General features: G+C 42.2%; 1 protein-coding gene across 1 annotated transcript; it reads right to left on the bottom strand.

Annotated features, from left to right (window-relative positions):
• Window positions 1-833: 833 nt before the first annotated feature.
• LOC130163597 (cAMP-regulated D2 protein) lies at window positions 834-18,849 on the bottom strand. Its single transcript, XM_056367888.1, has 8 exons — window positions 18,095-18,849; window positions 16,068-16,269; window positions 15,504-15,637; window positions 14,226-14,353; window positions 13,873-13,991; window positions 13,251-13,391; window positions 10,455-10,627; window positions 834-1,401 (listed from the first exon to the last, which is right to left on the bottom strand). The coding sequence occupies exons 1-8, from the start codon at window positions 18,578-18,580 to the stop codon at window positions 949-951; spliced, it is 1,836 nt and encodes a 611-aa protein (XP_056223863.1). The 5' UTR covers window positions 18,581-18,849; the 3' UTR covers window positions 834-948.
• Window positions 18,850-22,382: the final 3,533 nt, after the last annotated feature.

Below are 22,382 nucleotides of genomic sequence, written 5' to 3'. Positions count from 1 at the left end.
AAGATTAGATAGATAGTTGCTAACTTCATCTCTATGTTGATTGGTGCCGGTCAGGTTTATCTGAGCGTTTTCACTGAAAACAGCTGTAAAGCTATAGACTAACAAACTGTGGAGTGATGATGATTCTCCAAAAGTTTGTTTATGTTGTTATTTTTATTGTTGATATAAAATACTGATTAGTGCAGCTTTAAGGATTTATTTCACTTGAATAACATAATTGCCAGAGTGACTGACAATCACATCAGGGGATCCCAAGGTCAGGCCAGATGAGATATAGTCTCTCCAGCAAGTTCTGGGTCTCCCATCAGTTGGAGGGGATTGGAAAACCTGTAGTGGAAGGCGCCCAGGAAGGATCCTGATCAGATGTCCAAACTACCTCAACTGGCTCTTTTTGACACAAAGGAGTAGCAGCTCTACCACCAAATGTCTATGCTCCTTACCTTCTCTCTAAGCGTTAGTCCAGCGACCCTACACAGGAAAGGCATTTTGTCCGCTTGATTGCTGATGCTGCACCAATCCACCTGTCAATCTCATGCTCCATTTTACCCTCACTCGTAAACAAGACCTCAAGATACTTAAACTCCGAGAACCAAGGTGTCAGGAGATGCTGAACCTCAACACTTGGCTGCAAACCGCAGTGCAAGCTGGATGTCCTCAAATGTGTCTTTCTGCATCTACTTACATTTTTCCACTGACTATATATTTTTTAATTTACTACCGATTTACCTACTGCTGCCCAGTAGATGGCGACAGAATGCAAAAGTATATGTTTGTGGAGAAAGACAATAGAAATTACATAAAACTGATAATGTACTGTATAGTTTTATTATATAATACACACTGCAACTTCACACTGCAAGATTTTCTGACTTTACAACAGAAAAGCAAAGACTGATGTTTCGTCAATGAAAAGCAACCCAACACCTCCCTGCTCAGACTGTCCCCTCACTAGTAGATGCCCAGTTGGTCCCAGAAGTCACACATATGGTTCCTGGTTCCCACCTGTGCATGTGAACGAACTGTCAGGTTCATGACCAGCCAGCCGCTGGTGTCGGAATAGCGCGGCCAAACAGGCAGACGCTGCTCCCGGCAGAAAGTCGTCTGTTGGACTCGTGAGGAAGGGTCACCAGTGTGGGCGAAGGCGCCCCAATAGCACAGCATCCGATTGGACAGCAGCTTCTCTGATGGCATCAGGGTGAAGTTGGCCACTGCAGCCGAATCGAAGAGGAAAGGTAGCTCGGCACCATGGCAGGCATGCTGGTAGCAGAAAGTAAGACCTGACCAGACGCGGTGGTCTGATGCCGTGTGGTCGAACACATACATCCACAACTTGCTGCCCACTGCTGTGCCGGCACGTGCCGACCTCCTGGATGGACACAGGAAGACATAGTCGGTGACGATCTGAGGACAGAAAATAAAAAGAAAGTCAGTTTTAAAGGCTCTGAATAGATTTTTTTCAATGGATGGGAAGTCAGTCAGTCAGTCAGCCAATCAGTCAGTCAGCCAATCAGTCAGTCAGTTACTAAGTCAGTCCACCAGTTTTCACAATGACATACCGTTTGGTGATTCTCTGACTTTTTGTCTGCCACCATGAGGCTGAAATTTTTATTTTTCAGTGAAATATCTCAACAGCTGTTGGACATTCATGTTCCCCACATGCTGAATACTATTGACTACTGAAACAGTTTTGTTCCCTAAACCTAAACAAACTGCACTGAAAACAGAATATAACCTTTAAAGTAACCAAGTTAATAAATCAGTGAAGTCTAAAAATAAGTAAATACCAACTTTTCACCACAGTCTCATCCCTATGTGGTCGCTCTTTATACTATCTCACCTGACTAAAGCCTTTCTGTTATAGCGTTTAAAAAAACCTGCCTGGAGCAGACAATTAAAACATCACCACAACAACGTGTACAGTCCTGTACGCTGTTTTTAACGGCACAAAAAACAAGGCGCTCAGGGAGCAATTGGGTGTTCCATATGGATGTAATTAGTCCAATAGCTGCCTTGTAACTATTTTCACCTGGGTGCAAATAGACACTCTGCATCTTTTATCTCTTAAATCTTTCATAAATGTTTTATTTTTTCATTTTCCAATTACATCTTTTAGAGTAAATCACATATTCCCACTTGTCTTTCATTGGCTTATAATCATGACAACTGAAAAGTACCTAACCAGTGTGGCTACAGCTTAGTGGACAATAGATCACTCTTGACCTCAGGACCAGTGGGTTGTATTTTTGGTCCAGTTCTTGGATTTTCTGTTGCATGTGCTGGGGACCAGGTCCAAGTTAAACAGTGTTTGCATTCAGCTATTTACAGGAAAATAAAATGGATTTGTAAAGAACGGTTCAGCGGTGTTGAAGGTTTTTTCTTTACTATCTATGCTCCAGTCTCTGCAGTGTTTTTGTGGAAATGAATAAAAAGTGATTAGCGTGGCATCTACACAGAGACGGGCTGGGGGCAGAGCAGCAACAAACTATTGTTCCCTCTCAGCTAAAAGGAAGCAAAGGAAAAAGAAGGTAGACCGTCTTCTTTTGCCTGTTACCTGGAAACCAGTGTGTCTTTTTCAGCAGCACACAACCTACGCCCACACATCTGACACCTGAGAACACACTCAGACACACACAGACACACACAGACACACACAGGCATGCTGCGCTGTGCACATGCGTTTGTCTGTTTCAAAAAGGCACATGCACAAATGTATTAATCTCTAACAAGCACATACTGTCCTCGAACACTGATAGTCATGACTCACACACACACATCCAAATGGGTACAAGTACAGGTAGAAATTAAGTTATGTAATGTCTACTATGTATTCAACTATCGGGCTCTGGAAATAAACTTTTCCTTTGTTCTCTCTCCCTTATCCACATCTTCTCCCCCTTTCTCTTCTTCATCCCTCCATCTTTCCCCTCTCCATCATATTTTATTGCTTACCTTAATATGCATCTTCTTTTTTTCCCCATTAATTTCTGTGGTAAAATCATCTAAAATAATCTGCTTTTCTGTATCAGTAAACATTTGATCATGTAGATTTAACACTGTAATGAATGCCTTTTTCAGTGTTTTCAGTGTTTGGCTAACCTCAGCCAACGCTGAATCTAATCTGTTCTTGTTGTTGGGCTCACTTCTGTACCAGTATCAATGTCAGTCAAGTCAAGTCAATTTTTATTTGTATAGCGCCAATTCAAGTTATCTCAAGTCACTTTCCAAATAGAGCAGGTCTAGACCTTCTCTTCCTAGAGCAATACAGCTGTTCATGTACACTGTGCCACAAAGACCAACAGTTATGAAAGTGACTTTTACACATGTAAGTGCTCTCAGGTGACAATATAAAGAAACTGGGTTGTAGCAGAGACAGTTGAGAAAGGAGACGGCGCACTTAGAATCATTTCCTGTATCTGTATTTAGGAGACCAGCAGCGGGTCTGAGTCTGTTCACTCCGATGGGAGAAGTGAACGTGATCACAGATTATGATTTTTTCAGACCGATAGATGGGGAGAAAGTTAACTTTATTAGAGACCTGTTTCTGTCTCAGCAACAAACTCTCGTGAGATCTCGCAATACAGATCTCTTCTCTCTGTCGGTTGTGGTTTCACTGCTGCCAATGCTGTTTTTCATCTCGATAAACAGAAGTTTAGAGGGACTTATACGTGAAACCATGAATTAAAAGTTAAAACTGAAATAAAACTTTTGTTTCTTTGCTTAATAATACTATTATTGTTATTATTATGTAACTGTTTTTGGAAGGGAAGATATTAGGCTAAAAACGAGCAGCATAATCAGGTGCAAATTTGTACTGTATCTAGTGTTGCATTGGTGTGTATGGTATTGTTGTATTGTTTTTACATAGACAAGAAATTCATCAGTTAGCGCTAAAAAAAAACCCTAAGCTTTATGCAGCAATAGGCTGTAATAACAGGGAAAAATGAGTTTAATTAAAAATGAATTACTGTCTTTTCTTTCCCAAAGGATGCAGACAGATAAGTCTGGATAAAGTTAGATATTAATATCAGCTACTGTCACATTTCATAGCAGTTGCAGAGGCCTGAATGAGCGAACGTAGGAGGCCAAGGCAGATGTTGAATGTGCTAAATATTTACCACCTCGAACAGAACAGAGAAAAAAAACTGAGAGCACAATGAGGGCTTTCTGCACCACAGATGGGAGAGCAGAAAACCAAACAGGTGTCATTCTCACAGCTTTATCAGAAACAGCACAAAGAGCTCTTTTTAGGTCTAATCAAGCGTGACGCAGGAGCCAAATTAAAGGCTGAACAACACAAGGCACAATGTAATAGCTGGTATATTGAAGTCTGTAGAAAAATCAGATCATTTCTGCAATGTTTTGTGAAGCTTCCACAGTGGATGGGATCAGCGGTCATTTTTATCACGTGACCAAAGTTCCATACTTTTATTTTGGTGGCGTCTGTCATCAAAGGTTATAAATGGAAGAACATTTTACTTCACGTTCACTGAATCTACGGCTGCATAGAAACATGTTCTATACATGTGTCCTTGTTAGCGCGCCAGCAATGAGCTTCACAGGGGGCTCCAACCCTCACTGTGCTGTCATCCCGACCAACCGGTGAGAGCTGCTACAATAAAAACGATGACAAGAGAAGAAGAGCCGTGGCTGATTTTTTACTTGTGCCAATTATATTAATTGGAACAGACTACCATGCATGAAACACAATGGGTCTTTCCCCCTGCAGGATGCTTTAGAGCCGGGGCGGTATATTTTCAGAAACAGTCTATATATGGCATTAGTTAATATCTGCTAATATCTGCTTTGGAGCAAACTCAAAAACACTGAGGCTGTAAACAACTTGCTTGTTGTGGGGAAGAAACACATTTCAGGTTTTAATTGGAAATGAATTTTTTTAAGGAATTGTTGCTGTAGAGAACAACATCGCTCCCACAGCGTCAAACAAGGCGCAACCACGTCCAGCTAACGTCATAGCATATGACACCGTAAACATGGATGGACTCTTTGATGGCCTTTCGCGCAATTTTAACAAAAATCTACAAAAGTTCATGACACAACTTTTGAAGACAATCAGCTGATCTATCTGCTGTTCACTGTGAGATAATGAACCAGTCTCAGCCAGAAACTCAGCAGCCAAGACAAAAGAAAGTCGAGGGTATCATCTTCTTTTGTCCTTAGCTTTTATCATACTGTTGTATTATAGTGTTGTCCGAAACATTTCATAGAGAGGCTCCTTATGATGTGTTCAATGGTAAAGAAGATGCTGCTGGTCGAGTTATTTCTGGTGTGTTAAAACAGGTACTGGATTTCTCTTACTGCAGAAAAAAATTCACTCACACTGACAAGCCTAAAGCTCCAGATCAGCCCCGTCTATGACGAACTGGCTGACATTTGTTCTGACCCCTGTGGTCCTCTGGAGAAGTGCCCTTTATGAAGAGAAGTAGGTGGTGTGTGTGTGTGTGTGTGTGTGTGTGTGTGTGTGTGTGTGTGTGTGTGTGTGCGTGTGTGTGTGTGTGTGTGTGTGTGTGTGTGTGTGTGTGTGTGTGGAAGGACAAAGTACAGTTGTGACTCCCATCGTCTCTCTACTGCACCGTGAACTGTGACTGCATACTAAATATGTCAGGGAGTGTCACCTCCTGCCCCCCTGTAGCTCAGGGTGCTAGCTAGGCTGCTACCTTGCACTTTGCATTGGAAATGCTGGGAGGAAACTGTTGGAGGTTTTTCTTCTCCCTCTGTGTAATCATGAGTCAGTCCACCTCTATATTTTCACAGTCATCAAAACACAGTCTGACAAAAACACATGAAGCTGTAAGAGGAGAGCAGTACTGTGTAGCCATTATGTCATGTGGAGGAAAAAAAATTATTAATTATATGCAGAAATTCTTCAGTCATGCTCTCAGATGAATTAAATTACTGTTGGAGTATGAAACTAGTGAGGTTATTGGGATAATCCAACCTAAATACATATTATTTTTTCCTTTAAACAATGTTCTTTGACATCTCTTGAAACTACATTAATCCTTTTTTTGGCCACAAGGGGGCAGAACTTCACAACAAGCTACACCACACACACATTTTTACATAATATGACCTTAAAAAGTCTCATTGTTGTAGAGTGCCGCAGGAATGAGTCCCAAAACCTGGAAATTAGTTAGCGTTTTAGCATTTTGGAACTTCTCATTCCCTCATTTTTTATTTGAGGGGGTTTTTGGTTAGATGGCTGGAATAAGGTCTGTGTTTAACACAAGCTCAAGACATTTTCACATTTTATTCTACAACATTAGTCAGTAAATATCCCAGTCCTGATTTCTTTAAGCTTTTACGTCTGTTAAAAAACGCTGGTTGCTAACAAGTGTCTAAATGAGGCTATAGAGGTTGTCGGGGACGTTACATCACGTTGAACATGAAAACCGATCTGCTCACCAGTCCTCCTTTACAGCCTGGTTGTGTTTATACTTTATCACTAACTTTGTGAGAGTAAAGGTAGTAACAATTGACAAGTAATTAACTAATGTAACATTAGGTTTTTACTTCTGCTGATTGTATTTAAGCTTGAAAAATCATAAAGTGGTGTTCATTAGTGAAGATTAACCTGCTGAACAAAACCTGTAAATATCATAAACTTTTGTTTGCCACAGAGTTTATTTTCTGCTGTAATCCAAAAGACAATGCAAAAATCCCATTGCCTTTTTGTCAAGGGAACCAGGGTGATGCTAACTTAACAAAAACTGCAACAGTTATATTTGGTAGTTTCTGTAGCTTCCACAGTCTTTTAATAAGCTTTTAACTATGGAAGGAAAAATACTATGATTTACAACTGAGCTGACAAATGCTCTTTCAGCACGTACAGCCTCACTGCTAAAAGCTACAGATTCTGGAGATGGAATGATTGTGGTTATGATTTGTTTACATCCGCACTGAGCACCTGTGCTGCTGGAAACAAGTTTGTGAGACTGAACCAAAACCGTAAACTTGTGGGTTGTAAAACCACACCAGTTAGCTAAAAGATGCTAACACACTGACCTGAGAGGAACTGCAGAGTCAGGTGATATTCTCTGAGGGTTCGTCACTTTGAAATTTAGCACCATTCATAGTCTTTTGACCAGTGGTTCCCAACCTGTGGTCTGAGGCCACCAAGTTACTGCAAGTGGGCCGACAAATCATTAGCAAAAAAAAAAAAAAAAGGTAACTATGAAAAATATAAATAATGTTTTTAAAAGTAACATAACATTAAAAGTGTTTAAAAACTGTTTTCTTCTTCTACTCTTTTATGTTGTCGCCGCCAAACAACATCATATCCTTGTTTGCTCTCTCAGTCTGACTGTGCTACATTTATAGGAGAGAAGGCATCATTTGGCCTCCGTATTATTATGGGGTCGGATGTAGGCCGTCAACATTTTTGACATTTTCAAGTGGGCAATAAGTTGGAAAAGGTCAGGACTATATATTAGACATACAAAAATATTGATAAGTACATCTTTAAATAAATCATAAAATGTTAATAATATTGTTTATTATTAAATTCTGGTGGCAGATCATTAAGAACACCTTGCTAAAACTAATTCAGCCTAATACAACAGACCTGTAATAAATCCTACCTTTGTTTTTGGTTAAATTCTTTTAAAGACATTCAGGGGGTTGTGGTTTGTGGTGCTTGAAAATACTCTACACTGAAGGATGTTTGTAATATTCATTCTATTCTGCCCTCATTAATACAAATACAGTCACCCAGCCTGTGTTCCCTCCTCTGCCAGCCCTCTCCGTCTTGCACTTCAGCTGTGATTCCTCGGCCTCGTCTCTCCTGTCACTGTAGATGTTCATGAGAGGCGAGTCGATTCTTAGTGGGAGCAGTCAGGCTGCATCTCAAACAGACAAACTCCCTGACTCCAGGTGGTCCACATGTTTCACCCATACAAATGATGATAGAGGGAAAAAATGCTGTTATGGCCAGATGAAGAGAAACTGGGATTGTAGCTCCCTCTGTAGGCAAATGAAAGGATGTGGTTTCGAAGACGAGTCTGTGAAGTCTGCTGAGCGGTGGTGGTAATTCTGGACATTTATGTAAGGTGGACAGACTGAGATGACGGCCCTCATGCTGGATAGCAGCATCCACACATATGTAGACAAAGTCTTTCCTTAACCGGGCTGAAATGCGGCTTTTTGTTTTTCTTCAAACCAATTTCAGCAGAGAACAATTGTTTACAATTCCCATCAGGCCCATCAGACGTGGAGAGGCTGGAGAGTGTGCAGGAGACAGCTGGGTCCTCGTCACAAACCGAGGCTCCGGCTGGGCGCAGCATCGATCCATGCATGACCACCCTTCCCACACAGCCACTGAATGGGTGGTTATTGATGCATGTGTGCATGTTTGAATGTGTGTGTGTGTGTGTGTGTGTATGTGTGTGTGTGTGTGGGAAACTGTGTTTCAGTGTTCACTTTTCAGTCTGTGAGCGTGAGAAAAATATGGAACAAAAAAATCTCTTCATATGCAGGTTACAGTGTCAATGCAGCCTTTTTCTTTGGCTTTTTTCACAGAGGCTACTTTTTAGAAGCTACCATTATGAACACAGACAGTGCTTTAATTCTGGAGAGATGCTCTGGACATTTGCAGCTATAATCCAGATAGAAACAGGTGGACAGTTTCCTGCCAGCCACCAGATAGCTGATGAAGAGGAGACAAAGCCATATCAAATGGAAGAATATCAATCTGATCTGATCAAAAGTAGCTTGCTTCAGTTACTTAAGCTTCTATGAACAGATTTTACTTTTCCATGAACTTTACATCCACTGTATTCTCTGAGCTGAAACTTAGATAACTCCTGTAGCAGAGGAAATACATACTCTTAAAGCTCCTGTGTTTTAGTTGAAGTGTTGATCATAAGAAGATATATTTGAGGTTTTAAGAACCAAAAACCATCTTAATGTAGTTTTACATCTCGTCTCTCAGGCTTCTCTCTGGAGCTCTAGTAACAACAGGTCAGTGAGCCAATCAGAAGAGAGGAGGCTCTGAGCATTTCTTCTGGTTGGCTGACTGTTTTCGGAGTGATCTGATAAAAATATAAAAGATTTCAGGTAAACACTCAGAGAAACTCGGGGCATGGTGTGGCTGAGAGCGGTGACTGCTTTGTTGTGACATCACAAAGTTCCAGAAGTCCTGACAGCTGGTTTTAAGGTTCAGTTTCTGAATACAGGCTGTGTGCATTTCTCTGTGGACTGAGGCTTTGATACTTTCACAGTATTAATATAGAACCTAGACCTGCTTTATAATCAAACAACACGTGGACATCTGCCTTTATACTGTATGGACCTTCAAGTGGTTTTTATACTTAACTTATGTATACTTATGTATAAGTATAGAATGTCTGAGGAAAGGTTTGCAGTTGTGCTTTTAATAAATAAGGGATAAAAAAAACAGACCCTCCTCTTTACAAAAGGAAATAACATTAATTTGTAATTTCTATTGCAAAACAGTTTCAAAATTGAAGAATTTTTTTCAGTTTGCCAACATAACTGAGAATCTACAGCTGCGCTCTGTGGCATTTGTGCTGACCCCCCTGGTCCTCTGGAGAAGTGCCCTTTATAAAGAGATGCAGGAGGTGTGTATGTGTGTGAGTGTGTGAGTGTGGAGGGACATGCTACAGTTTTGACTCTACCATCTCCCCACTGCACCGTGAACTGTGACTGAATACTAAATATGTCTGGGAGTGCCACCTCCTGCCCCCTGTAGCTCGCCGAGCCTGCCGCCTTGCACTTTGCATTGAAAAGAGAAAACTGCAGGAGGTTTTCTTCCTCTCCTGTGTCAGTACACACTGGTCCAACTCTGTATTTGAACCAGGGCTGCACAGTTAAATGAAATATAATCAAAATCACAATATGACCAAGTGCAATATCCAAATAGCAGGAGCTGCATGTGTCACAACAAACCATAAATGGAGCATTGTGGTGTTAAAGAGACGCCCCGGCCTACAAATAATATTCTCTAGATGATCATTGTCGTTTTTTAAATTTTTTTCAGTGAAAATGAAATGAAAAATGATTTCAACTGAAATTGTGACTCATGTCACAATCACAATATCTGTCGAAAAAATTACAATATGATTTTTGCACATTGTTCAAACCTGAAACATGAACCTGCTGTGATAAAACCAAGCATCAACCTCCAGGGTTGAAAAATGAAGCCAACACTTGAAGTACCGAAAACTGCAGTTCCTCTAATGTCTGGTTCCAACAGTGAGTCAATTTAAAAATCTTTTTAAAATCTGAATGAACAACTTTCACTTGTATTAGAGTCACATTTCACCAGGAGGATTTATACTTTGAGTCAAGTAATGGAGCTGTGTGTGCTGATAAGTGTCCTTGACTGCACCTGCAGTTTGGACTCTGCAGTATCATACATGGTATCAGCTGTAGCGAAAATTAAAAGAATCCGTAAATGTCAGTTGAGCGCCTCTTACCTGAGCAAGCATATCCCTGCGGTCAGCATCCCTGTACAGGGGCAGGTACTTGTGCAGGATCCGCAGGGCATGTTGTTTAAAGATGGCCGTAATGTACACGGTGCACTCCACCGCCGACACCGGCTTGTTGAAGACGCCGTACACAAAGATTACCCCCTCTTCTGAGGTCGTACCTGCAGAAAAGAAAACAGAGTGTCAGGGCAAACAAACGAGAATAGCCATGTGCTGTCTGCAGCCTTCCTGTTACTCTTTCACACAACCGTTTTGTTGTCTGATTGTCTTTAGGTTTAAAAATCCTTCTTTATGTTTTACTTCTTTATGACTGTGGGCAATTTTACACCACTTTTCAGCTTCATTCACTAGGCTACTTAGTTTCCAAGACAGCATATATTATTGCTTTTTCTTTCAGCTTTGTTGTGATCCTGCCAATGTCAGCAACAAATTCTGCTATAATGGGAACCAAAGGGAGTCAAGCTGAAAGCAAACAGCTGAGAGAGTGGTTACACTGGCCAGAGGTGACTCTCGAGGCTCAGTGATGCCAGAATGAACTGATGTTAGTGGTAATTTGTGTAAAATCAGACAGATTAGATCAAGTAATTTAGGAGGGAGAGGGATGAATTTTAGTTCATGCTCTCATGATTCTATTGAATTTGTAGTGTGCCGACCTTAAGCCAGGCAGTGCAACTGGGTAAATTCTGGCTCTTGTGGTAAATTGACCCGACCATCGGAGCAGTGGTGGAAGAATCATGAACATCTTTTACTGAAGTAGAAGTAGAAATGCACATAAATAAATGTGCTCAATTATGAGTAAAAGTTCAGCATTCAGAACTTACTTTTGTAGAAGCTCAGAAATATTATTGTCAAAATGCACTTAGAATACTGACAGCAGAATGACTCCTGAGTGCTCTAAGTGTATACATTATAAAAATTGATTATCATCATGCATTAATGTGCGAGCAGCGTTTTAACGTCATTTTAACTACTTAAAGTGCCTGAGGCCTTGTCTTGAAGAGCAGCCCTGTGTCCAGATCTAGTTTTAATACCTTTAAAGGAACAGTACAACATTTTGGGGAAAAACCCTTATTTACTTAACAAGATAAAACAGATACAATGGGCTAATCAGTGAGCTTTAGATGTGCTAGTAGGCAGATTTTGCTACCCACACTGTTTCCAGTTTTTATGCTAAGACAAGCTAACTGGCTGCTGCCTGTTAGCCTGTAGAGTGGTATTCATCTTTTCATCTAACTCGACAAGAGAGCGAATCAGCGTCTCGAGATGCTGAATTATTCCTTCAATATTTCAGTTGAAATGATGCGTTCATGGTGCATATTCTTGAATAATTTAGCATTTAATGAGTCTATAACCAACCAATGGAAGTGTAGGGCCTCTGATTCAGGATCCACAACTCAACCCTGGGGCCCATTAGCGCTTTGATCAGGCCCTGAATGTTGCGTTGTAGCAATGTGCGTGCCTGCCTGACCTCGACCCACAACAAATGCATCATATCTTATAAGCTAATTATAAATATTAAAAGCTCATTATAGACTTTGTGGATAAAATCTGAATCTGCAGGGAAGCTGTAGCTGTCAAGTTGAATGTAAAGGCATAAAAAGTGCAATATTTCCCTCTGAAGTTTGGTTGAGTAGAAGAATAAAGCAGCAGAAAATGAAGACACTCGTGCATTGCGTGATTGACCAACAAAAACTTGGTCTGAATTCAGAGGCGCAGTATTTCACTGTTATTTTAAGGGCGAATCATCAAGAGAGTAGGGACATCCGGATCCAATCTCAAAGATCGGTATCGGCTTTATTGAGCGTGAACCTAAACCTGATTGTTTGTTTTACATCAGCTGTCACACAGGCGTCATAAACGAAGGGCACAATGCAGCTGAACTGTCTGCAGAGTGGAAATCATTTTAAAATGGAAAGCGAGGCGGTAGTAACACGGAATACAGTGAGTTCACTCAGGTAACTCAGGCAAAGGCTGCACCGAGGCGGCACTGGAAGATACTTTTAAAAGGACAGAGAAATTTCCTTGAGACAGCACCAAGGACAAGAAGATTACAGAGCGGGTCACTGAATTCATCACACTGAATGACCAGCCCATCACTGTGGTCTGCTTATTTTGTTAAAAACAAATGAAAACCAAAGCTGCAATGAGTGGGACTGTGATAAAAGCCATATAAAATCTTTTCGGTTTGTTTCCTTTTTTTTTAAATTTTTCTTATCTATTCAGTTCTCAAGCAAATTTATACGCACCTACATAGGCAGGTGCAAAACACGCGCCTGTTAAGCAGTGTGCCAGTGTTTCCCATTCATCACCCAGACTAAATTTGTCACCACAATTTCATAATGAACCCAAAATGTCTTTACACGTCTCATGATTTGTGCCGTTGTTTCACTGTAGAGCTGAGTGCAGCGCATCGATTCGCTCAGGCCTTCCTCGCCCCTCAGGGTGCAACAGAGCTGCTGCGTCAGTCACAACGTGATCAATTCACCACAAACAAAATCTAATTCTGTGTAAAACAGTGCACTGTTATAATAGTAATCTGCCAAGTTACAGATGACACTGTGATTGGTTTATTGAATGTTACGCCCACTCCCATCAATAATTAAGAGCAACCCTTTTGAACCATGCACCTGAGGCAGTGACGCCCTACATGTACTTGCACCGCACGCTTTGGACTGTTAAAATAGCCCTAAGCATCTCAAAATTGCACTTAAGTAGAGTACATTTGACTGAATCAGAGGCAGCTTCACACCGGTACGCTGCCATTTGTCTCCTACTGGGTCTTACCCAACAGCACCGGCTTCTCTTTCTGCCAGTGGCCCTTCTGGAAGGCAGCGACAGCCTGTTCCTTTATTAAATCCCCGTCGATATACGGACCCCACGTCTCAAACACCTCCAGGAACCTGAACGGGTTCACGATCTTGGAACCTGACATCAAAAACACATCAGTTAGATCAAAAGATGCAGTCTGCGTTTTATAACACGGAGAGTAGTTGTATTAAAGCTACTCCTGATTAGATTGTTTTGGCAGCAGAGCTGAGATGTGTCTCTTTTCCTTGCAGATTTTTGGGCCTGAGAGAGAGTTCAGACAAGGAGAAAACAGGAGCTGATGACGCAACTTGTGAGTCAGTGATACTGATCAATAACCCTGTCAACCCTGCAGATATATTACAGTCATTTTGTGCGGTGAGGCAGTAAAATCCAGCTAATTGCCCCTTTAGAGGCTCAGTGCTCCTTTGTTTTCATGATTTTGTTTTCTAATACGCCACAGCTCCGGTTAAAATAATGTCTTTCATCATCTTCTGCAGATAAGCACACTACATCCTGTCGTCTTATGTAACTGTGTGGGCAGCCCTGAGAGGCGCTCTAAATTTGGGGGGAGCGTAGGCCGGTGTTCACGGCGTCTTACTTGTTTTCATCTGGGCGGTCAGGACGGCCTGCGGGGTGAGAGACAGCAGGCAGACGATGTCGCTCACGGAGCAGTTGGTCTGTTTAGCAAAGTTTTTTCCCAGCTTCAGGGCGTCATGTCTGAGAGAGAGAGACGCAGGAAAAAACGATTACAGTTCAGGCTGACGTTTTCCCCCCTCGGCATGCTGGGAAACCACTGAATCATTAAAGAGCTTAAGGAAAAGGAGGAAAAACATGTACGATTCTCATTTGACTTTAGAAAACTGCGGATAGTCAGGCAAACGACTAATTCGTCATATTTCGGAACCTGAGGCAGTGAGAGTAGAAACATCAGTGCGCGGTATCGACCCTCACCTGGTCTTCAGAGGGATTGAGAAGGGCAGACTCTGCAGGACGGCTTGTTTGAACAGAGGCTTACTGCTCTGGATCATCAGGTGAAGACTCACCGACTGAGCCCCCGCACTCTCTCCAAATATTGTCACCTGACAAACAACACACCACAACACAACGCACAGGTTTACCATTAAAAACCACAATAGGAAGCTTAGAGTTTTGGCAGTGAGAGGAATCAGCTCTTTTGAAATCTGAGCAAACCCGCTGTAAACAGGAAGCACTTTGTCTACTCTGCAGTTTATTAGTTGCAGAAAATACTCCAGCAAAGTTGTAGCATTAAAATACAGAATTTAACCAAACAACAGCTGCAAAGACAACAAGGTAAGTAAGACTTGTAATTTGTTATTCAGCTTGTATTCACCACAGGTAGTCGAGGCTGATGAGACCCAATCAGGAGTGACCGTGGGTGTCTGTGTCTCAGTTTCTGCCCGTCCAGACTTGGACACGACCCCTTTTTCAAACTAAAACGCAGCCAGCAGCGTTTCCAAAAGTCTCTGTTTTAGGGGTATGAAAACTCTGGAGTAATGTGGACGTCCGTCCTGTTTTGTGTTCATAATAAATTGATGTGATGGATTACATTTAAGTTTCTGTTCAGTATGCTCTGTGGGAAATCAAACATTGCTCAGAAAGTTATTCCCAACACTGCTGCAGAAGTTCCCAGTTCAGTCCAGTTCATCCCAAACCAGCTCCATGGGGTTTAAGTCTGGAGACTGTGCTGGTCTTCGTCATGTGGAGCCTCCGTCTGGTTCTTTTCCTCTGAAGTTTTGGCTCCTTATCTTGTTGTAGGATGAAGCCCAGACCAGGCAGTCTGCCTTCCTGTGTTACTTGGCTTTTTCTCACCATTCTGACAGTAATATAGATCCGTGCTTCCTGCAGTACAGTATTTTACAGTTTGTCTCAACACGGTTTATAAGTCATCAACAAAAGTTAAGGCACCTGGAGGAATAATATTTGCTTCAACCTTCAAGGCTTCATTTACTCCCATTGCTGCAGGAAAGCTGTAAATTCAATTTCTTAATTTCTTAAACTGCTTTAATTTCACTAAAATCTGGAAAAATGGGGGTGCTCTAAAACCTTTGACATAGGTTTAGGTTTAGGTTTAGGTTTAGGTTATGGTTGGGGTTCAGCATTTAGTTGTGATGGTTAAGGTTTGGGTAACAGGGTGGGGAATGCATTACGTCAAATATCGAAGTAGAAGTATGTGCGCGTCTGGGAGTGTTTGTCAGTGTGCCGGCTCACCTTGCTGGGATCACCTCCGAACACAGCGATGTTCCTCTGGACCCACAGAAGAGCTTCCTGCTGGTCCAAAATCCCATAATTCCCTGCAGCTGAGGTGTGAAGGTCTTTGCCCGACACGAGGAACCCGAACGCACCTTAAGTCATGCATCAGTTCACATGCTCAGCGACACATAATTGACTCCAGCAAGACATTAATTTCCTCCAAGTTCCACATTAACCACTTAAATATCACGGCTACTGTTTTCAGTCCTCCAGGAAAGCAGAGTAATTACCAACACATTATCCAGTCTCACGCACACAGACACACACACACACACACACACACACACACACATACACTCCACAATAAACACTCCATTATTTTAACTAAAGTGATTAATGTCTTCAATGAGATGCTTGTTTGTTGCCTTTTCCAGACCAACTCCCGAGCTAAAGTTCATCCATAATAGGACATAAAAATTATATATATACTATATATAGATAGAAATATACAGATAGGCTTGTTTCCCTTTATTACTATGCACTGGAAGAGGCCCATTTTTAAATTCTGCCAAACTTTCTTACCCAGTCGGTACTCCATGCTCACTAAAACAGTGCGGGTGAAGTTACTGATGAAGCGTCCATCATACAGCGGCTTGGAGGCAGAACCAGCGATAAAATCCCCACCGTGGATCCACACCATGACGGGCAGCGGGCTCCGCAGAGGGGAGCTGAAGTTCACATCCAGAGGGACAAAGATGTTGAGGTAGAGACAGTCCTCGCTGACCTTTTAGGGACACGAGACCAATCAATATCAATCTTTTGTTCAGGTCTAACTGTAATTTATAATCCTGCCAGGGTAAAAATGTTCTTCAGTTATTATCTCAATTTACACATTAAGTGTAAGCACTCATTTTCTTTGGCTTCATAAAAAAAATTCAGATTTTCACCACGTATGAGATATTGATGCTGTCAGATATTCCAACTATTTGTGCCTTGAAATTACAACCAAGGAGCTGACGATTATCTGACACTGCTGCTCATAATTACTGTGAATACAACTTTTCTCCCAGTGGTCAAGTGTACTTCTGTGTGACACAGCCACTAGTGTGCGGGGGAAGTAATATACATTTGTAAATTGATTTTTGATTTTGATTTTAATCCATTCCTGTCACCCATGCTTTTATTGTGGAGGCCAAGTGTAGCTTCCTGTTCCAGGGCAGTGGTGGCAGCCAGGGTCACAGGTGTGGGGCTGTGGCCAGGAGAACAAAGACAGGTGATTTGTTTGGTGAAGGAGGACAGAGAGAGAGAGAGAGGAGAGCTCTGAAAAAATAAGCTGTCTACAACAGCTGAGAAAAGGCATTTGTCTTCCTCTGTGGTAAAGCCTCATCCACACAGAGGTCATGGGAATTCTGCGAGTGGAGGACTTTAGCAAAAGAAGCTGAGGACCAGAGATCAACTCTAGGCCGCAGTACTAAACCCCAGTGCTGCAGTTGGTGAGTTTGATTCTTTTTGGATCCTTTTCTTTTTTCTTCCTGTACCTGGATAATAGTTTCTGCATTTTGAAGGGAGGAGTTGTTTGAATGGGAAATGAAGTGTGGACTGCTGCTTTGGACTGTATGGGACAGTCAAGGGGTTTGTTTGAGTTGGTTTAATCTGGCACAGGCCAGTGGACTCTCAATTCCTTTTTTGTGAATTTATTTTGGTGATTTGTTTTGTGTTCATAATAAACAGATGTGATAGACCACATTTAAGTTTCTGTTCAGTATGCTCTGAGTACTGTTACGAGGGTTTTAAAATCACATTTCTTTAATAAACCAGGTCTTAGTCAAAAGAGCACTGTAGCACTCAAATGAAGTTAGTAACAACTGCACCTTTGTTTTTTGTTGTCTTTATGTGTATAGTTATACAACAGGGCCACACATACCAGTGGTCAAGTCCCAGCTGACGTCCTCTGAAGTTTTGGACAATTTTAGCAAGCTGACAGAAATTACATTTTACAATTTTAAAAAAGACATACAAGATGTTTTACAGGCTGATGCATCTTTAGGCTCATATTTGAAATAAGCTTCTTTTAGTTTAACAAAGACACAATAAAAGATTCTGAATTTCTCCACAGCACTGCTGTCCGTACAAGTGCCAAGAAGCAGCATTTAGACCATTGAAACGTAATACAAGTAATACAGATTTTAACTTGAACTCATGGCCTCTGTATTTCCCCTGGAAGGACACAATAATGTGCATGTGACAGCAAACCAGAGCGAGAGACATGTTTTTGGCATAAACCGGGTGATGAACTTTCACTGGAATGAATGGATGCCACATTCCAGTTCCTGTATAAGGCACTAAACACTTTCAAAATATTGTGATTCTGCAGTTCTGTCCACTAACAACTAGATTTGTGTGCCCACAGTATGTTTGACTTTAATGAATATATAACCAAAACTCTAATCTTGACCTTTTCCTGTCAGTGCAACTGTCGTCTTTACTGTTGGTGAAAGTGATTTTACTGTCGCTGTGAGTCATGCTGTGCCATACCAAAAATGCCAACATGCTATTACTGCCTAAAGTAAATACGAAGACATCATGCAAATAAGTGAGAAGTTACTTACTAATCGAGGACACTCCTCAGTGCTAGGTCCGCTGCAGGCCTGCATGCATGCTGGCCGGGGGAAGGAGGCATTATAGACCCCCGACCAAGGACTCACAGGTCTGGGGGGCTTCCAGCGGTAAGCCCCGACAGGAGGGTCTGCGTACGGTATCCCATAGAATATATGGGCCTTATCCACTGTAATCCCCTTGATCTGTCCATCTTTGGTTAACACCAGAGGTCCAGGTGCCCTGTTTGTATCCTGACTGACCGGCTTGTCCTTGGTCTGCTCTGTGATTGAGTGGACCTCCGGGCGTCCCGGCTCCTTCGGGGAGTTTATCTCAACGTGTCGGTTGATGACTAACGGCTCGTCTCTCACCAGCAGCCCGGGGTAGATTCTTCTCAGAAAGCTGACAAGGTCGATGTCATCATCATTTTTCGTCTCCTCTCCAGAGGCCAGCACTAAACTTAGTGTGCACAGCAGCAGCAAACAGTGCCAGCTCTCCATATTGCCTTAGAACACTCTTATACTTCCCCAGACCCTGCTGCTCAGATCATGATTTGACTTGAATTATGACCCAGCTGAGGTAGAAAAAGTTGCAGCCCCCACAACCCCGCAGCCTGGAACTCTCCGCAGACAGTGCAGACTTGTGACTCCAATTTGGCTGGTTGCTTGTTAGGATTTATCAGACAAAAGCTGCTCTGTCTGATGGCTGAGTGTCGTCCAGTAGACCCTGAACAGCTGGACACTGGTGCAGGACCACTAATAGAGGACAAGTCGTCTTTCCTTTGCTTAATGTAATCACACAGTCACACACAGAAGGTAAATGAGAGTAAGTCATGCAAGCAGGCCTCATGAAGGAACAAGAGTGAGAGCCCCATGGGGTCCCAAGTTAATTCTGAGGCGTCGGATGAAGAAATCCTACATTTTATTAATCCTCTCTAGGTTTGGCTTCTTTCTTATAAAACACTGATTCCATTTACCTGTTGAGGCTGTGGAAAACCTCAATATCAAACAATCTAAGACTGCTCACAACTGTAGTCAACACCAAAACTATTACCTGTGATGAGGGGACGCAAGCTATTTGTAAGTTTTGCTATTGCTTCATAGCCGATGTTAACATTAACAGCTGTTTCCTCACCAGTGAGGAAATGTGAGTTCAGCATCAAACTTTACTCAGCAACAGCTGTCTCCAGAGGTGGAAAGCAACGCCAATGTTCACTCTTGTCTCTACCACGTCTTTTCTTCTACTCAAGTTAGCATGCTACAGAGCTAGCCTCAGCCCATCTCTAAGGTTGCCACCTTCTATGTGAAGGGACCCCTCGTAGACAGACACTCTTTCATGTGCTAATAATCCAAAATAACTACAATATCAAGGGTAACAAAAAATGGAGCCTAGTGTTGATTTTCAATTAGTATCAGAGAGGAAAGTAAGTCTGGGATAGAGAGATGCAGCAAAGGGCCACGGGTCAGATCTGAACCCAGGCCACTGTGGTTGGGACTAAGCCTTCTCCAATCCACTTGTAGTTGATAACTGGTTTCGTTTTACTTGACATTACATTATTCGCAGCACTTTGAGAACGTAGTTTATAAATGAGATGATGTATATGGAAATATGGGACAAATTTTATTTTCAAATGTGGGATGATTCCGTATTATACAGGACAGGCGGCAAACCTACTCGTCACTTTCTGATAGGATCTAACTGCGGCCTCCAATCTGCCCTGAAGACGTAGCTGCTCAGAGGACGTATTATAACCTTGTCTTACAAAGATGATGGCCAAAGCTCTTGCCAAGTGACAATCGCCACCAACTGCTCACGGCAAGAAAACTTAAAAATGGCCCCTTTAAGAGGTCACAAGCTAAAAGGGTAGTTATACAGATCCTTATCTATATCTGCCCAACAACAAGTATGCCCCAAACTCCATCCTCACCCTGTTTGTCACAAATGTTATCCTCCGGTCACAAACCTGAGGTAACCCAAACCTGTTCAGCATCGGATTTACCAGTAAAACAAGTTTGGTCCAGTGTCTGGTTTTGGTGCGTGTGTATACTGGTCAAGATACTTTAATATTGCATTTGTTTTTATTGTTAAATGTAATATAAATTGTTTTATTATAAATTATAACATCAGTTTAACAACTTCAGTGAAAAGTTAAAAAGTGTGCATGAATTTCGGCCTGTTACTTTAATGTCAGCAATACAGCTGGCACTGACTCCACCAGTATAAAACCTGATGACCTATATTAACTCAGGATGATCTGACAATGCTGCAGAGAAAGCTTCTTGTGATGTCACAGACTGCTGGACTCTCTCAGTCTTTAAGAGCCCCCATAAATGTTCATTGGGGCTGAGGTCAGGTGACTGTGGGGGAGTCCTCGGTCGTCTTTGGTCTTCAAGTAGTTCTTGAAAAGCTTTGAGGTGTGTTTGGGTCATTGTCCTGCTGCAGTGTGAATCCTTCTCCACAAAGATGCAAACCAGAGGGTGTAGCATGTCTCTGGAGAGTGTAGTGGTACTTCTCCTTGATCGGGGTGTAGTCAGTATCATGCAGGTGTCCAACTCCACCCCAGACTTGAATATTCCCACCACCATGTTTCACTGTTGGTTAGATACACTACAGTTTCTTTCACTCTCCTGTTCCTCTCCTTACATACACCCATCTGTTACTACCATGAATCTCAAACTTGGGATTCGTCAGTAAATGTTGGTATTTGTTAGCCCACCACAAACATCTGACCTTGTTTCCTCCCCTGAGAAGTGGTTTACAGACGGCTCCCCGTCCTCTGACACCATGACAACGCAGCCTTCTTTTGCTAATTGGAGTCTTGCGTTCTTTATTTAGTGAATTCTACGTCTGTGATGAAGTTGCTTTTCTATCTCTCAGGGAACTGTGCTTAATTTATTGATCTTCTGATGGCGTGGTCACTTTTGCTCTGCCTGATCATGCTTTAGATACTACTGATCCAGTTTGCAGACAGAAAGAACACTTACATCTTAATGATAGTTGTCATATGTGTGACTAAAACACATTTTTTAGGGTAAAATTTTTATGCATAATAAGTGTCTTTGAGTGTCTGGTGCGCACCAGAAAGTTTTGCGTGCGCATGCGAAGGTTTCATGTGCTCATCTTAGTAGTTTCTATTTCCATGAACTTGATGCTCTTTTGTCTCTACGGTTTTCAGGAGCTTAGCATAACTGCACATGCGCCACATCCACCTGTAGACTCCGATGGGCGGCGGCACAGAGGACCATCAGCTCCTCAGAGAAAGTAAAAACTTCATGGAGAGTAGCGATGGCAGGCAGCCATTCGGAGGAGGCTATCGGTAGTTTAACGAGGCTCCTTGGTTCACAAGACCTCATGACCAGTCTTATAATACATCCATGGTTACGTGCCCGCACAAAACACAGCGCTCCATGCCAGTATCAAGCTGTGTTAAGATGGTGGTGTGTAAATGCGAAGTGTGTATATGCATGTTCATTGTGTATGTGGTCAATTTGATGTGTATGTGCATAGTTTCATGGTGATTCACCCTAATTGGCCTCCCATAAATAACCCTACTTTCTTGTGAGCACGCAAAAGTTTCTGGTGCACAACAGAAACTCAAAGACCCCCCCACCCCCCATGTCCCCTTAGGGGCTCTGTAGATTTGAACTAATTGTTTGTTTTTGGCTTCTTACACCACACATAGCTCTGAAGACACAGATGAACTGAGCTGATGAGTACTGAACTCTTTCAACATTATCTATAAGGATGTTTTCAACAGTACTTTTTAGTTTTTTTTTACCATTAATATTTATTATCATTAAAAACTATTTTAGGGTCCTAAAGGCAGACAATGGAGAGCAACTGGAGACATATTTGCTTTTTAATAATTCAACACACAGACATCAATTAAACCCTGCTCAAGGAGCCAGGGACTTTTCCCCCCTTCATTTCACTTGTCAGGTAGAGCTTGGTGTAAGGTTGGGGCAGCACCAGCAGGAGGGATGTGTGTGCAGCCTCACACACTCAACATTCACTGTGCTGGTTACAGGTTTGTCTGTGGCACTAACTCTCCATTACAGAGAAGGGGAAAACCAACTCTCTCCACTCTATGTCCCTTCTGTCGCTGAGCCATCTCTCTTCCTCTCTCCTCTCTCTAGGGCCTCTCTCTCTCTCTTCTCCTCCCTTTCTTCTGCTCTTTTCTCCCTCTCCTCTCTCTCCTGGAACTCCCTGAGGAATGTGAGCCACTCGCACTCACACTTACTCTTAGCTGCAGACTTAACTACTTGCTCTGGATGAGAGTCCACTGCTGCAGGGGTTGATACC

The sequence above is a fragment of the Seriola aureovittata genome, chromosome 22, assembly GCF_021018895.1.
Source record: "Seriola aureovittata isolate HTS-2021-v1 ecotype China chromosome 22, ASM2101889v1, whole genome shotgun sequence".
Classification (NCBI taxonomy): Eukaryota; Metazoa; Chordata; class Actinopteri; order Carangiformes; family Carangidae; genus Seriola; species Seriola aureovittata.
The sequence above is the reverse complement of the archived record's forward strand: the minus strand, read 5'-3'. Positions and strand labels throughout refer to the sequence as shown.